The 18,563-nt window shown below is 36.4% G+C and overlaps 1 protein-coding gene across 1 annotated transcript in view; it reads right to left on the reverse strand.

The window, feature by feature from the left end:
- The window catches only part of LOC116710870 (metabotropic glutamate receptor 4-like), a 178,869-nt gene that overhangs the window by 130,939 nt on the left and 29,367 nt on the right, over positions 1-18,563 (reverse strand). The window contains 1 exon segment of the mRNA XM_032550153.1: positions 8,699-9,728. Coding sequence (XP_032406044.1) covers positions 8,699-9,244 — 546 coding nt within the window. The 5' untranslated portion in view covers positions 9,245-9,728.

The raw sequence follows: 18,563 nt of genomic DNA on the forward strand, positions 1-18,563 counted from the left end.
AGCATTGAAAATGACTGAAAATGAAAAAACACCACCCCGCTACACCAAGCAGGATTATCATCTGCAGCTTCCACAATGACTTGCACTACTCTGGCCAAAATAGCTCTCATTGTAAAATTACAAAGTAACAGCACTCTATGCAATTTTTCAGTATCTTCTGGTTTTCCCATTTTAAAGGGAAAAAATGGTACAGACAAAATCATTTGTCAAAATGTAATGAAATATACTCATGCTGATCCCCTATGAGTAAACGGGACAGTAATTTATACCATGAAACATGTCTCTGTAATTAGGCGTCACATTATATGCAAACAACAATTCACCATCACCAATATTTCTCCCTGATGTTTAAACATGACACCTTTTTAAGGTAAAGTCCACGCAAAAATATGAAGTAGTCAATGTGAACAATCATGTTGTCACTTCCTCACTAAATGAGAGGGCCTGGTTGACACGAGGCGCTTCGATGGGCTTGGGCTAGTTAATCTTGATATAAGTGTCACTCCCCCAAATGAGCAGCTAAATCAATTCTGGCACCAGGCCGTCATTAAACTATGTCACTGGAAGGTTTATGAGGGGAATAGAAACCATCAGAACAAGGTGAGACAAAGCATGAAATTTCATGACCCATTTTTGGGGTTTTCAAAATTCATCATATGGGGGAATCATGCTGAGGGAAAATTAAAAGAGGAGTATTGAATATTTAAAAACTGATTTTAAAAAATACAACCATGTAATCTACTTTAATCCAGAATCCATAGAGCTGATTAAATGCTCTAACAGGGTAACCCACTTTCACCCGCTAAGTAAAATGTGTGTACAGAACACAAATTCATGCCCTACAACTAATACTACATGGATTTTATTTTAAGCATGTGAACATCCTTATTCCATTTTTTATACAATTATCAGAGGTCTGATCCTTCATGACTTTCCTGAGTTAACTTAGAAAGGTTTAATCAAGTAATCTCACAAGAGAAAATATTGCCAAAAAGAGTATTTGGTGGAACAGATTTGCCTTTATTGTTACAAATAATAATCATAGTTATCACAATGAATACAATTTTAAACTTGTCTTACCCCTTCTATGCATTTTCAGTTAGTGACGAGATTCCTCATCCGCTATTTTCCCAGCAGAGAATAAAAAATAAATATCTGAGATTTTGTGGCACATTAGTTAATCATAAAAGCTGAACATTTACTGATTTTACGCAAATGAATTGAAGCTAAAATGGGTAGTCAGGAGCAGAATATCAACTGGGGGCAAATAACCATTAACTTGCTGAAAGAGAATGCAACAAAGCAGATGGTGAAGACCTCTGGGAACGGAGGATTCGGTGCAGCTTTGACCACAAGACAGCTGCAGAATAGATCAGCTTACTCACTGAAGGAGCTCAAGAAAGACACCGCTGGCTCTTCATCCTCTTTACAGGTTTCTGTGCTGCTAGGCTCCTGCTGCAGATAGATACTTTGAATCGGATCGACGCCGACGGCGCTTATCTGACATGTTGTTATGTAATTGCAGCTTTACTATAAGTGTTTTCTTCTTAAGAACTTACTCCAAAATGAGTCATGACCAAAGAAGAAAAAAAATCATGAGTAAATGCACACATGTGCCACTTCAGGCTGAATTAGATTATAAAAAGGGATTTGTGTAGTCTTTTAACTTGAAATATATTTGCTTTTAATGTGCATCAATCAACTAATGCTGTTTTATGTTTGGAAAATGAGTCATTGTTCAGGTCTGACATGTCTTGCTTCACTGTATTCAATACGTTTCTCCTAAACAGACAAGATAGTTGTATTTGCTGATGTTCCATAAAACATGTAATTTTGCAACACTGTGGCTCGGGTTTTGATGATTTTCCAGGGAATGTTTATTTGGAAAAAAGAAAACTCATTATAATTTCTAAGTGAATGAGACACAAAATCCCAGCTGGGGGGAATGTCTGGCAACTAGTTATAATTTGTATAACTAGTTTGTATAACAATCCAGACAATTACATAAAATATATTTTCTTTCTTTTCACACATATTGAGTTTTGAATTTTTTGTTTCTGAAATCTTTAGAAAATAAAAGTTAAGAAAAGTTTTGGTTTTTGTTCTTGCAAAAAATATATACATACACTTTCTTGCATTTTTCTCCAAATGCATCATTTAAAAACCAGTCAGTCAGCTAATCAGATTCTTTGCTCAGGGCAGCAGCAGTCTGTAATATCAGAATGAGGAGCCGGTGAAATGATTTCCAGTGAGTGTTAAAGGGTGGAACACTCTGAGCTTCTTAAACCTGGGTCACTGCCTGGCTTTTGAGCTACTGATGTGCACCACAGAAGTCAAAAAAGCAAATGTATAAAAACAGTTTTATTTTCCAGTGAACAGGAACGAGGCTTTTGTTATGGTTGAGTTGAAAAGAAAATCCTTTTTTCAGAGCCTCCTGCTGAGCTAAACGGGTAGTGTAATCTGCCTTGTAGGTGATGTGTGGCAACTTTATGAGCAAATCTGCAAGGCAAATGAATAATGTAATCATCTGACATAGCTTGTGTGTGATCATGAATTATCTTTTCCCTGAATGCTTGTCACTGCAGCTCCCACTTCTCTGAACAACACGAAAATATTCTTGAGTTGCAGCTGTAAGTCCCTGTGTTGGAATTACATAAGGTTAAAGTAAAATATTCATCGAGCTGCTTTGGACCACATCTGTATGCATCTGAGTGTGCTGAGGAAACACTTTACTGTAAACCTGCAAGCTACGCTAAGGTAGTGGCTGTTGCTTGGTTAAAAGGACGTTTGCTTGCAAATGTGCCTGATTGCTTTTGGTGTTCACTTGTTTCTCTGTGTCAGTCAATTATGTGCACACTGTGTGTCCCTGAATGCTGCCAGTTTTGCACAGCACCTGTGTGCCTATGCAAGTGCGTGCTCATGTGCATGCCTATATGTCCAAGAATCCACTTGTCTTCATCAGTATGCTGAGATGGTGTTTATGTGCAAGCATCGGCACCATTCAAAGCAAACATTTATGTCTGGCTGCAGAGCTAGTAAAGGCAGTTGTCCTTCTCTCTGTAACCTGGGTCCTGCAGTAAAAGACTTGCTGATGCAGACGACATTATGAGAAGGCTGTGAAGTTAAAAACCTCAGCAGGTCCAGCTGAGCCATATGGGATCATCTTGACCTAAATATGCATATATAAATTCAAATTCATTCATATTTTTCAATATAGTTAATTGTAGTAATAAATTTGTCAAAACTAATTGAATTTTAATCAAAAACCATATGTCGACAAAATAAACATTTATAATTCAAAAAAATTTTGAACAGGCACATGAGCTCAACAACTTATATCAATCATTTTGTCTCATCTCAAAAGTTGTCTTCTTTTTTTATATATTATTATGTTTGCTACTCAATTAAATTGGATGTTGAATAATTAGCCAGAGAATTAGAAAATGTTTGATGTCAATAACGTGATTCAGAAACCCAAGTGATCGTCAACAGTAAAATCCCATCACGTTGATCTACTCGACACGCTGACAGACAGGATTTGCTTCGATAATCCTCAGCTTTTTAAACGTAAGACCAGGAATTTATAAAGAATACAATGAAGCTGAAGTGAAAGAAGATCAGAGAAATGTAAATTTAATATGCAAGGACAATGCTTAGGCACATTAATGAATAAAGAACAAGCAGTGTGTTAATGACAAAGGATTTGAGGCTTCCATGTGAGAGTGGGATCAGGCGCACGCTGCGGGAAATGCTCATTACTGCGGCCCACACTGAGTACTACCTGTGTGAGCAATACTGCTGAAATACTTCATCCACGGAAGATAGCAGTATGTTCAGAAACAACAACATTGTAAACTTGTTCGTATTTTCTCTAGTACGGGACAGCACCTAATTGGAAAATAAAGCCAATAGTACTTATTTTGAAAAATATATAAACAATACAGAGAACTCCAATGTGTGTTTTACACTGGGTTTACTGACAAAGCTGGAGGCTTTCACAAGCAGGAAACATCCCATGAGATTTTAATACTTTTGAATCATGGAGATTATCCAATAATACATAGACTGCAGGCTGTTACTGAGATATTGCATTAACTTATACATAAATAAACATAAAAAACAAATATGTGTCATTTAGCTCCTCATAAAAATTTAGAGCTCAGCCAAAAAACCACTTATAAAATTGAATGAATGGATTTGATAAAGTCATAAACTGATAGACAAAAATATAGGTTTATGGGTTTTTGTGTCATATTCTTTTGGTGCTTTATAAGTTTGTTTTTCTTCAGTTTAGGAATTTGTTGTGGTTATATTTATTTGTCGTGTGTAACTGTGTTGATGTTAATTTAATACAATCTGGAATACGGCTGTACAATAACAATGTGGAGAAAGTGAAGCGCTGTGAGTAGTTTCTGGATGTACAGTACACATGATGTACAGTGCATCCAGTGCATTGTGCCGCTTGGTTTAAAGTCAGCGATAATAAATTTGAGTCCAAATTGTGTCTATTTCTAAAATTTGCTGTAGTCATAAATAATTCACCTGTAAATTTCTGATCAACTTCTAGTTCTAAATAATAAGAAACCAATTACCTCATATTGTAAATAAAGCAAAACAGAAATAAACTTAACTGAATTTAAGAGAATATAGATGATTTTTTTTGTGTACTGTTGCAATACCGATGAATGGAGCACACCAGGAAGCTGAATGTAAAGCACACATTAACACACACTCGAAACAAGTGGTAGCTTTATGGTGTTTTGCGAGAAGTTGTGCAGTTTAAAACAAACCTTGAGAGAAAAGTTACAAACTAGCTAGTTGTGTTAGAGAAGAGACTAACAGGAGCTTCATCATCCTTAAAAATCTTGCCGTTTGAACTATTCATCATCCTGCCTTTGACTTCTGCTGACAGGATGGCACCTCGCAGTTTATTATGCAGGGTGATAATGACAATAAAGATCTAATCTAACTTACTCTATCACACTCTTTCTGATCAGAATCCAATTATTCCCCCAGTAAAATAAAATAAAAAATGGTTTAGACAGTGAATTTATGCTACATAATAAAGTTTAAATTTTCTGAGTTGACACTAGAAAACAAGCTTGTTCATTTAAGATACTGTTTATGGTGAGGCCAGACAAAAATTTACCTTTTTTGCCACAGAGCTAAAAAGTGTATTTGCAGCAGTCAAAACAAGGTTGTCAAGCATAGGAATACTGCACTCCAAGCATGGTAGTGGGAACGTTATGTTGTGGGGATGCATTGTTTGCACATAGTAGATGAAATAATGAGGAAAAAAAAAAAAAAGCTACGTCGAAATTAACAAACCCAGAAGCTAGATGGTTGGAACTTGAACATATTTGAATTGTCTACTAACATAATGATTCCTTACCCAAAGAATTTTTTTGACATAAAGAAAACCAAGCTATTCTTAAACTGATGAAAATATCCCATTACAAACCTGGTGAATATTTACCTGGTATAAGCCAGGAAACAAAGAATGCAAGAATGCTTAAATATCCAGCAGGAATTATAATAGAATAGTCTCCCTATGTTCCCTAAGATGTTTAATCAAGGTCTCATTTGCCAAGGTACATCTAATTTAGTATAAAATGTGTTTGAGGTTGGATATAAAGCATAATTTCCTACTTTGAATTGTCCAGATCAAATGCATAGTGAAAAGGTCCAAATATAAGAAAAAATATGTCAATATGTGTATGTAAAGTTCTCACCAATACTGTAGTTACATATCAGTTATGGACAATGTTTCACTTGGACTATTGCATTTTATTGACTCTACTCTCACAAATGCAATTATCACTTATGACAAAGATTCCTACAATCAATGAAAGACTATATCCACTAATCATAGCTCAGTGATAATATTGTGTCCCACTGCAGACTCTCTCCGGATGGCAATGATCACAATGAAATGCAAAAGATAAATCATTTAGTATTGCACAGAATACCTATACTTGGATCAGTATCAGGAACAAAATATTCTAATTTTGTGACACCTCAGTCTTTACTCTGATTAACTTGGATGCATTCCTTCAAAAAAGAAAAGCCATTTCCTCTGTTATGTCTGTCAGACAAACAAACATTCTTCCTAATCCTTTAACCTCAAGCTGTTGTTGAATGAGATAGAAACAGACAACAAATACACTGATGTTCATCTATAAAAGATAGAACAATGAGCTCCAAATTCAACTCTTTGGCTCATCTTTAAATGTCACTTTAATTGAATAACTTGCAAACAAAAAACATGTTGAACTGGCAATAAATCAGCACCAGACATTATTTAATTATAAGCATGTTCTTCCCATTTCTGGCTTGCACTCTAAAAATATGCTTATGAATATTTCAAACTTAATCCAAACTGAAACATCACCAGTGATATATGCTCTTGCATTTTTGCTATCTTAGCATTTCATCTAATAGATATACATTAGGATTGGGAGACACAATCTATTTTTTGATACATCCATGCATGGATAATTCTGGCTTGATTAACAACGTTGAAACTCCAATATCTCAAAGTTAATTTATGATCTATCATTTTCTCGTTTTGAGCAAAGCTAAATCAGAACTCAGATTTGCATCAGTGAGGCACCAGGATAGTTTCATCCCAAACTGTTTGCATCAAAGTGAAAATGACTTTAAAAAGAGCCATCCCATATTAACTCTGAGCTAAAAGTAATTATTTTAACCAGGACAAACATAGGAAATTGTTTTACATGGTTCCATGTAGTGGTGAAGGTAAAACAGCTTACCTTGCCTTACCATACCCTGGAAGACCATTTAGCTAACAGCATCACACCTCCTGCTAACTCAGAGAAGGTGAAGCTAATTTAAGAGTTTATTGCAAATATTAGCCTGACGTATTCATGACTATAATGGGTTGTAAATCAGGGTTATATGTCTTTATTTGAATGTAACATATTACCTTGGAGATATTTTTACTGTAACTGCAACACAACAGCAACACCAAAACAACTTTATGAAAGTGGTTGCAGAGAAATTCTACATTCCTAAGAAGCAATGATCAGCTAATTGTTTATTTGGAATCTGCAGCAGTAAAACTATTTTTCACAACTGTTAGTATGTATGTTTCATATATATTCTGATTTAATGTTGGGGAATATGGTTGTATGCATATGGGTGGGTTGTTTTTCTAAAGGTGAAGACATCTTACGTCAATTATCGAGTGATGAAGTGATTAGAAATTCAAGCTAAATATCTGAACAGAACTGTCTCAGGTCTAAATGAACTACGCTTTGTGAATAACTGAAGTTAACCTTCAGATAATTATAAAGATAGTAAGTAAACTAAAATTATACTTAAAATGAACTAAAAAAATAAACTGAAAAACAAAGAATCACAATTCGTCTTCCACTTATTCAGCTTGGTTGGCCATGGTATAGTTTTGCTATCGTAATTGTTTGGTATGATGATATAGATGTCATAATTTTCTTATTGTGATAGCACTTCAAGTAATAAACGTATTAAGTCCATTAACATTTGGCAGGAGTGCTGGGGAAAAAAAATAAACTAGGCAGACAGAGACAAATTCCATGCATTATAATCTCAGGCCTTCCAGCTGTAATATCTGACAATGTAGCTAATGATTATTTTCATGACTTATTTATCTGCAAATATTGTGGAGATTAAAACAATTTTATGGTTCAGCAAAGAGCCTATGCCAGTCTCTGGAAGCTAAATACTTATCAGACAGCTGTGAATTTGGCTTTATTTACTTTAAAATCTACTTCTTTTATTCTGCGTATACACTTTTTATAAACAATGTATTACTTGTTGAGTAGCCGTATCCTTTTTTTACACCTGTAACCCACTGCAGAGTGGGAGACAGCCTCACATTCAGCAGCACTTTTAAAGAAAAGGTGAAGTGGAGAGTGTTTGTTAGACATGTATTTCTGTGTAATATCAAGACATCTCCCTGCTCTCTCTACCCCGTTACGACTAAGGCACAGGATTATCATAAATTTTAAAGTCCAAGTGTTCACTGAAATAAAAAAATGTTTTTTGTCTCAATTGTGACTGAATTATGTAATCCACTGCACTACTGAAATAACTATGAATTATGTGCAATACCCACAAATCCGTGGCAACATCATGACAGTAACTCTTTTTTTAAATGCTGTTTTCTGGCTGAGCCAACCTGTATAAAGGAATCATACCTTCAGCAAAGAAAAAAGAACTACGACATTTGCAACAGCTGACTGGCAAGAAAACAAAATGTGTGTTAAATAATTCATCAAATGTCCAAATGCGTATGAACAGAACATATTTTTTCTGTAGTGTGGGCAAATGTAAACACCTAACTGATTGTGTGAAAGGCTTTGGGGAAAAAATGAAATCAGGAATCTTATTAATCACTCCTGTATTGTGACAGGTAATACCTCTCATTGCCTAGCAACCCGAGTCCTCCGGGGCAACAGTCAGAATGATGAGATTTACAATGGGATCTCTTCTCTGAAGTTATGGGACTGTCCATTGTGTTGCTGCAGACATGGCGCACAGACATCCAGTGTTCTTTTATACTTCAGCTACTGATGTTCTTTTTCAGTTATTAATTATTCAAACAAATACTGTGTATGAGATTATCAATAAAGCAAATGCATCATAAATCTTTTCTCTGCTGTATTTTTCTCTGCTTTGCATTCTGGCGGTATCTTACCTTAAACAGGCGCAGTATGTTGGCCACCATGATGGAAACGGAGCTCGAAGACGCGCCGATGACGCCCACCACCCTCTCAGGTTTGGTGATGATTGGCGCCCCCCCGCCGAGGCATTTGACATCTGTCCCGTCCTTCTCGATCAGAGCCTGGACGAAGGTGAGCGACTGCTCCAAGGCGTGAGTGTCCCTGGAACAGGTGTCCAGGATCCTTGCTCCCAGTGTGATGTTAGGCAGGAGATTATTATCATTATTTATGCGGTCAAGGGCAAAGAGCATGGCTTCCAGTCTGTGTATACCCTTCTCCTTCTTCAGCTCCCCGCAGGGTTTGCCATCATGGCCCCTGGCATGCACAGGGAACAGCCCACCTAAGGAGATATCTCCGTCAATGCGGATGGAGTTCAAATGCGTTTGTCCTGGCCCTTTGGGTTTGGCAGCCAAAGAGGCCTTGAGGGAGCTGTAAAGAAGCAGCAGCAGCAGCACCAGCAGAATGTGGATGTTTCTCTGACAGCCATTCTGATTTGGTCTACAGGCTGGAGGCTGAAACATGATCACCGTTAGAGCACGAATCCACACCAGCAATCAGGAAACAACAATAGCCAGGTATTATTTTATGATGGCCAGAGGGTTAATTGCACTGCCTCTTGAAGCAGTTTTCACAGAAAAGGATTCCTCTCATGTCTATGCCCTCTCTCAGGCATTCAATTAGAGTAGAATAAGAGCTTAGGCTCTTTCTCAGGATGTAATCCTGCTTCTTTCTTTTCTTTTACTCACTCCATCCTTTGACCACTGTTGTGGGCAGCTGTTTTTGTGTCTTCTGTTATTCTTTGGAGATCCTTCACTCGGGGCATTAACAAGAACAAAGGTGAACGATAAGCTTTTTTCCTCTTCCGTCTCTCCCTCCCTGTCTTTGTGTCTCTTTCCTCTCTACCTCAATCAGAAGTTTTTAATCTCCACCATTCCCCTGGGCAGGGATTTGGTGTATGTCAGAGCCCTCGGGCCGTCTCAGGTCCACAGGCTTCAGAGCGAATTCCTGAAAGATGAAAAAGAGAAGCGAAGTGAGACAGTGCTCAGAGAAAACAGAAAAGGGCAAAGGAATTTGAATTTGTACGAGCTTTTCAATAGTGGTTTTTTACTTAACCTTTTAACTGCAGTATTATGAAGGAGGAGACAGTTATATTTAAAAATGTCTCTTTCCTGTTTTTGCAGCATTTGCCCACATTTCAAATTCCGATCCCTTTTGCTTTGCTTTTAGATGACAACCTTTTCTGAAATTGATGTCAAATTTCTGCAAAATTCTGACTCTTGTTTCCCTTTGCCTTCACATCAGAGAAACGGAAAAAGGAACGACTTTTAAGTTGTTCCAGAAACAAAGCCTGTGTTATGAGTAGTAACAGCACATAAAGTGTTAACATTACTGCCTCAATACCTGACAGATGATTAGTCAGATTACAGGTTTAAGGAAAAGCTCAAAAGGTCTGAGTAATCTATAAATAAAGTTAATGCTATGAACCTTACCTAGGGACATCTGTTCATGTCAGGCAAAAAGAAATTACACATATTGTAATGTATGGGACTCATATATGGGTCTTAAAGTCTCTCAGGCATTTCTAAATCTGTGGCTCACAGGCAAGAAAAATACAAGAGAAGAGCAAAGGAAGGCTCTGAGAAATTGCTCTAAACCTCTTATAGTGTTATTAAAAAATAAAAAGTAGATTTCATTTTCAAACAAGCCCTGAAATTACTTATTTCCACACATCGATCTGCTCCCTGCAAACACTTCACATCTTTTAGACAGATACACACTGACCATTGTGCTGCTGTGAACCAGGTAAATGAGCTTTTTTTTTTTTTAAGGTTTTTCACACATTAGTCGCCCTTATTTGCAGCAGCTCAGACAGGAAATGGGTAGAGGGAGAAGAGGGTAAGACATGCAGCAAAGGCCTCAGGGTCGGGAATCAAAGTATATTGTTACAACACTTGGGGTTAGATCAGATATTTACCAACTTGTAACACCTGGTAAAACCTTCTGTTATTGCCTTGTCTCTGCTTTCCTCCACACGTATGCTGCTGCCTTTTGCTCTCTAGATTATTTTTGATTGCACATGACAAATCTGTCACCTACATCATCCACTCAAACACACCATAGATCTCACTGAGTTTCAACCTCTATATAGGACACTTTGATTTTGACTTTAGTTTGTGGTGAGTAAATGTGTACTTCAGAAAACTCTTCTACATATAGAAACTGCTCTACCTCTACACCATGCACCGCCCCATTGGAGCAATCCTGAACAATCAGCGTATACAAGAAAACAAATGTTAGGCAGTTAGTAAAAACACCTGCTTAGTTTGTCAGAAATTGCCATTTAAAAAATTACGATGAAGGTTTTTATGGCCAATCAAGCCGTAGCTGACAAAATAGAAACTGAGAAAATCAATGAAACTCCCTAAAATCTTTTACAATAGGCTTTTAATTTTGTCTAATATGTCTCTTGGTCTTTGATGATTATAGTTCTTATACAACCACAACCCCCCCCCCCCAATATAGATTATGCTGTAATTCACCCACAAGCCGATCAGATGAGCTCACAGGGCACAACCTGTGACTCAGCAGGACAGATGTGTGCAGTGTGTCATCACATCCCCACTCCTTCCGACCAAAAGCAATTAATGCAACATTTTTCCCAGCATGGTTTTTATGTCTATATCAGATTCTGCTGACACTGTAAGATCATAAGGTTGTGCTTTTCTGATTGTGATGAGAGGAAAACAAGTGTAGATGCTGAAAGTGCTTTCTGGAATATGCTTTATTTGGCCAATACGCAACCAGGATGATGATTTTACTTCTCTTTTTCTTTCCCTATGGGATCTTAAATGTAAGCTTGGGGTTTGCATGAACTTGCTCATACAGCAAAAATCAAGTTGAAACTGCTTTTCTAAATTCCTGTAGCAGCCAACTGCGTTGCTGTGCTACTGCAAGCTTGTGGCCTGTGTTAGTTATATTTCCAAGCCTTATCAGTAATGTAACGGTACAAAACATTTTAGTTAACATCCATGAGGATGAAATTTAGTTTCATTTAGTGTACATGAGTCATAAGTTACTGTAGCTGTCACCCTCCAGTTCCTGCAGTGATTGACAGATCTATAATTTGCACAAACTAATAAAAGAATCCAGTCTCTTAATGTAACAAACTTGAAGAACCTCTGCATATCTTTATGTTTTAATGTGTTTTTTATTTTCATTTCAGTTTTTCTGAAAAAGTTTATGTTTACTTAAGTTTTACCCAGCCCATCTGTGTTCTCATACACAGTAATACCTTGGGTGTCGTATGTCATTATGCAGAATTTTTATCTGAAACAGTTAAAATTCATAGTTGAGTTTGGATCCGTTACATTTTGACTATTGACCCCTTTTGCAGGAAATCTAATAAACCGTTTCCTCCGAGTTATTTGAGGAAACTTACAATAGAAGATTCAAATCTCATTTTGATTTAAATGAAATTTAAATCAAAATAAGCCAAGACAACACAGATTGTGGAACTTGGCTTTGGAACCAAATCCATAAAGTTAATTTCAATAGCAGCTTAAATACATGAGGTCACTCAGAAGTTGTAGTGCCTTGAAATAAACATCTGGTCCTGCTGCAGCTCTTCCCTTAGATCCAATTAAAGAACAGAAGAAAAAGCCAACTTAAAGGACGGGAAACCCTCGAACAATAAGCAAGGATGGGATTAGGCCTAGTTACTATGTTAAAACAATTAAACATCCTGACGGATCTTGTAGAATGTTACACAAAAAATATTCTGTATATCCAAGCTAGAAAATTCATATTTATATATACAGTGGCATTATGTATTTGCTTATAAAGCAGTACTAAAAAAAGCTTTTTTTCTCTAAAACAGTATATGTTTTATATCAAAAGCTGTGTCTCATTTATTTCACTACCTGAAATTTGAATCTACACACACTGACACAATTATTAATGCTATTCATTTATTTTTATTTTTTTGTATCACAGAATCAAAGACATTCCCGAAAGATACACAAAGTATGCCACTACCAGCCACCTTGTGAGTTGATGTGTGCAACCTGTTAAATCCTGCCATAGTAATGAGCTCTGAAGGAACAATCTCCTTGCACACTGTGGCAGAATGGGGTTGTAGACATTGGTTTTCTAGCAGAGTACACCGAGGCCTTGGATCAGCAATGGCTGAGATTCATTGAGAGCATATTGGAAGTGACAAGGTCCTTTGAATACACTCAACTATCTCCTACTGAGTGAGAAGTAATTTTTCAGACTTGATTCTCTGCAGGCCGAATTTAACTGCTCGCAGAGCAAGTGACAACTGGGAGGCCAGCCAGCTCACCTTAGCCCTGTAACCAAATGCAACTGTACATCTAAAATAACAGCAGGCACTGAGATTGAAGGAGCAAGTACTGCTGCGAACAGACACTCCAGGGTATGAATAGGACAAAAAAAATCCCAGCTGTAAGAACTAAACTTTTAAAACAAAACAAAAATGTTCTGCAAGACTGCAGAATCAAAGACAAATGTCATCAAACTACATGATTGTGGAAAAGAATCTCTGGCAGCATGACAGTCCATAAGTCTTCTTCAGACTGAAAAACATTTGCCAATCTATGAAAATACCTCATCTGTGCAACAGCCGCAGAAAGAAGTCACATAAATCACAGATCACATAAAACACTTTGTTGATGAGTCTGTTTTGCTATATTCCAGATCAATAGCTTATGGTGTTCCATTACTGGAGATAATGCAAAATAACTTTCAGTATTACCTTGAAAGATCTCGGTGCATGATCTGCAGTCCTCCCATAACCCATGGAAAAAATAATAATCTCAGAAACTGTCATCACTTATCTGACGCTCAGATATTCCTTTTTAATGAATCTCTGAAGTTGGGACAAATGCACCCTTCAGACTTTTATTCAATGTGGCATGCATTGATGTACAAGCTGAATGAGAATAGAATGTTGGAAACCAGGTCGTATATTTTTGTCTTCAAGTAATTTGTGTGTGATAAATTGTTTTAAAACACAGAATGAATGGTAAATCTCATCTGTTTGTCAGAATTTTTAAGCCCTTTGTTTTAGCTTGCTTTCAGCACAGGAAAAACAGATACAAAAAAGGCTCCAATGATACAAAGACAAAATAATTGTACATTTAAAGCTGGCTCTCTAATGGCAAATCTCAAACATTCACTGTAGTGACACTGAAAACAACAAAAAATGTTAAGCAGCTGGAAATTGTCAAAGACAGCTGCAGGAAAACTGGAGATTTATATCAGGGAAGCAACCTTTTCCTAGGTGAGAAAGCATTTTTCAGAACATTCATTCATTTCAAAAGGCCATAAAATAACCTTGAGGCAAATAAGTACCTATTACAGCACAGACTTACAAACTAGAGCTACTAAAGCTACTCTAACTTATTATTACGCCTGTAACCTGTAAAAATAAAGATCATACACTGAGCAAGAGATACATCAAAAGGAGGAAATATGACCTAGAACTCTAACTATGACGGATAGATTTGGCTCCTCTTTCAAGCATGCAAGTTATCCAAATATCAACAAATTCTCATATGTTTGCAATAACAGAGTTCAGAGTGGTGGAAACTGTGATGCACTTACCTATAATGCTCTCAAATGTCAGGCAAAGTGTGTGAGATGATTGATCTTGTGCTGTTTGGCAGCTCAGAATAGCCTGGTGGTAGACTTGAGGTTTGTGACCTACTGTTAGCCAAATAACACCAACCACCTCTTAAATAAGAGCCCAGCTTTTTTTTTTCTTCGTGTAACTTAAGATAATTTCTTGGGTAATTGAGGTTATTAATTTGTACCTACTTTCCATCAGAGCAATGTTTGTGCCAGTTTAATAGTTGCATCCTGAGAATGAATCCTTTTGCTTTGGGTCACCAGTTTACGCACCCGTTTTAGAGTTTATGCATTGCTATTTCATCGCTTTCTTTTACCAAACTGTTTTGGACTCTTTTTTTTTTGCTTAACACAGTAGTATAACCCCTGATCAAACTTCAATAACTATAAGTGACCTTTTGCTTAAAGATTATTTTTATTGGAGTCACATTTACAATAAACTACAAGTAGGTTATAGAGAATGAATTTAATTTGCTAATTTCATGGACAGGTGTGAAACAACCAGAACTGCAGAAGTACAAAAAAGTAAAGCGACAAAAGGAATCCATATGGATGAGTGTCAAGAGGAAAGGAAAACTGGCCTAAAAATAAGCATATCCACAGTGAAACATAATGGAGATATAATTTTAATGTGACACAATATGAGTTTAGGCGGTATAAGTACTTTTGAAAGTAACAAAACAGTTTTTAGTCAGTTTAAAGCTACCATAATGGTGTTAGTTCAAAATAATTGTTTGTAACAATAGTCAAACTATCTCTCCCTCATCGGTAACTATGTATTTGTGCAATAATGAGCATATTAGATAAAAGTTATGATTTCTCTACCAGAAAGCTTAATAACATTTTTCAAATTTTCCCTCAGAGATAATTTTAATTCACAAATGTTGGTTGGTAAATCTCCTTAGGTTTTTTTTTTTTTTTCAAGATGAGAGCTCACTGGGGAAATTATGTTTTACTACATGGTGCATGTTTAGATTGTGTAATATAGACGAGAAAAGTGTTAATGCTGCAGCAGATAACTTTTATAAAAAGTACATGTTTTTTACGTATTTGTGAAAACTGTCACTATGTTGCGACAGTATAATATGAGACAGATAATCTGTGAAAAACTCAAGCTCCTTTGCTTCCTCCCTGGTTCTACTGCCATCTGCAGAAATACATGGCTCAGTCAGAAATAACCAATCAGAACCAGGAGTAGGTAAATTACATATTTACAATATGTAAAAAAATAAATAAATAAATAATATATATATATAAAACTTACCTACTACAGCTTTAAGGATTGTCTGAAGGATATTTATTTTTACAAGTAAGGTAAGTGGAGCAGATTAATATTACAGAAAGGAAGCTTGGACAAATTACTTTTTCTTTTCATAAGTGAAATCAAATATAATTTAACTCAATCTCCCCAATAAACTGTACACATAGGCGACTGCTTTTGGCAACATTTGCAAAAAATACTTAAGCTGGAATATTAAATTATTAAATAGATATATGAATATGAAATCTAGGATTTACTCTTACAAAATAGACAAGATATGTAATATCAAGAAAGCCTTTAAACTATCTTTACCAGAATATTACCTGATTGCACTTCAAGAGCAATTTTCCAGTCATGCAAAGAAATCAAATTGTGTTTTCCAGTACATCGCGTTCACCGATTCTCACATCCTTGTAGTGCTGGATTTAACTCTGACATACACATGCATAGAGAAATCACAATAAAGTCCACTAAAGGTGGATTTCAGTACACTGGCTAAAGAAGCACGAAAACACAACCTCCCTTTAAGCAAATGGAGAACTGCTGTACTTTCTGAGACACATATGATCTGTAGACAAATAGAAGTTTTCTGAGATAAAATTTATCTAAGACACTCCATGTTGCTGAAGCCTTTTCACGAATAAAATTGAACCATGAAATAAGCTAATAGTTGAATGGATCATTGTGTAGCTTGTCCCATCAGTCACATACTCACACCTTCTCTTGACAGCTTCTTAAAGCGGTCATTTTTTCTGACAGCTCACACTTTGAAGACAGTTTTTTTGAGTTCATCATCTTCCTGGGTTGGTTGACAGACATTGTCCCTGTTCTCTTCTGCACTAAAGATGCTGCAAAAACATTGAAAACTTACTTTCACTCATCATTAATTAATTTGCTTTTCAACAACAGAACATCACAGGATAATAAAGCATGTACTTATCTGACGGTTCACCAATCCACCAAAAACATCTGAGGGGGAAATGTTTATCTTTCTACTGACTTATCTCTATTACATATTTAAAGAAGAATGACAACATTTCTACATGACTGTCGCTCTTTGGAAGTTGTCTTGCAATATTAAAGTTGTGAGTCTGATTCCAGCTTCCCCTTGCCAAATCTTGAATGTGACCCTGGTCTAAGCACTTTAGCGACTATGTAAATGTGGTTCTCATGTAAAGTGCTTTGAGTGACTGGTATGGCTAGAAAAGTGTGATATAAATTCAGTACATTTAGAATGAATCAAAGATGATCACACTTACAAAAAAGATTAATAGAAAAGTCATGAAGGATAAATTAAATCAAAACTGAAATGTGATACTACTAAAGTTGTCTAGTCACTGCTGGTAAACTGAGCTAAGAAACAAATAAATATCCGTTGGATTGTATTATGAGTTTACCAGTGTCTTGTGAGACCAAAAGAGATTTTTAAGTCTGATTTTCAGCCATAATGTTTAAATATATTATTTTTGAGACACTAAGAGGAGGAAACAGTCCTCTTTTTAGCATGTACTAATCTGAAGGTTCACAAATCTACCAAAAACATCTCAGGGGAAAATGTTTAAGAAGAATGACAACATTTGAACATTTCTACAACATTTCTGACAAGTTTGGATCTGTGAGCTTTCAGCACCAGAATCATCACAGTAGAACAGGGAAAGAGTTCCTAGCTGGACAAAAAAATGACTGTTTGCTTTCATATACCCAGCTTATTGGATCCCCACCCTGGTTCTGATTGGGTTTTCAGCTACAACAGGTATCTTAATGTCAAGCACTGACATTAAGATACCTGTTTGTTTCTCACTTTGGATTCACCACCAGGTTGGATACAATGAGAGGCTTGCCTAATAAACCTACAAAATATGTAATATTTTTTAATGAACCAGGATGTGTCCTTTGGGACATATCTCTCTTCCTTGAGTTTGATGTGATTGGAATGTAGTTCTACAATGTACTGTATATGAAATCGTGACAAGTTTCAAGCTAAAACACAAGAATTTAAAACTGAAATTCACTGTTAAAGAGACAGAATGAACCCCTTCACAGAGTTTGTCTGTAAACAAGAAATTAAATTGCAATAAAACTATTTCATGTTCTATGCTACTCTAAGTGATACGCTGATGGTTTTTCTTATTGTTTCAGAAATGTAACAAAAATGGTGGTTGATAAGACAATTTTAGGACAATTATTTTTACGAGATCTTGTAAGTGAAAGATCAAATCTGATTTGCACAAATAACAATTAACCTAATGAAACTTAACATTACACTCCTTTGGATTTGCTTTTCTAAACGGCTCCCAAAGCAATAGTTTGGTCAAGAGTCATGAACCTCCTCCCTTCATGAGCAAAATTCAGTTTGGAAATGGCTTGTTTTAAATCTAGTTTAAAAATATCTCTTGCATTTCAGCATGCAGAAACAAGTCAGTGAAGATCCAAAAAAATACTCTACACTTTTGTTGCCATGAGTAACAATGCAACAAGAAGGATCTCCTCACTCAGAAAAATGTGTCCTTCTGATCTATTCATTCTGCTTGCCCTTACAAATGCACTTTACCTGAAAACAAAAAAGCCTACAGCATGTGCTCTTTGAAGGAGACAAAGCTCCTCTGCAGACCTGACACTGCACATTCACAAGGTTGCATGTTTTTTTATCACATTACATTAGAGAGTTCACAACTTCACACCAACCATTTTACTGTCCTGTCTATTTTGCAAGAGGATTATAAAAACAAACAAGGGTCCAGCTGGAATAAGGGGATATGTGCAGATGAAACCTGAGGAGTTGCTACGTGGCAAACAACCCAGAGAAACTTTTAGCTGGAGCTCTCTTCTCATACATGGGCAGGAGGGGTTCTCTAATTGACACTCCAGCATGTTGATGCTGCACAGCAGATCAATAGGAAGGTAGAAGTGCTGCTGCCCAAAGGAAAATG

The sequence above is a fragment of the Xiphophorus hellerii genome, chromosome 20 (assembly GCF_003331165.1).
Source record: "Xiphophorus hellerii strain 12219 chromosome 20, Xiphophorus_hellerii-4.1, whole genome shotgun sequence".
NCBI classification, from domain to species: domain Eukaryota; kingdom Metazoa; phylum Chordata; class Actinopteri; order Cyprinodontiformes; family Poeciliidae; genus Xiphophorus; species Xiphophorus hellerii.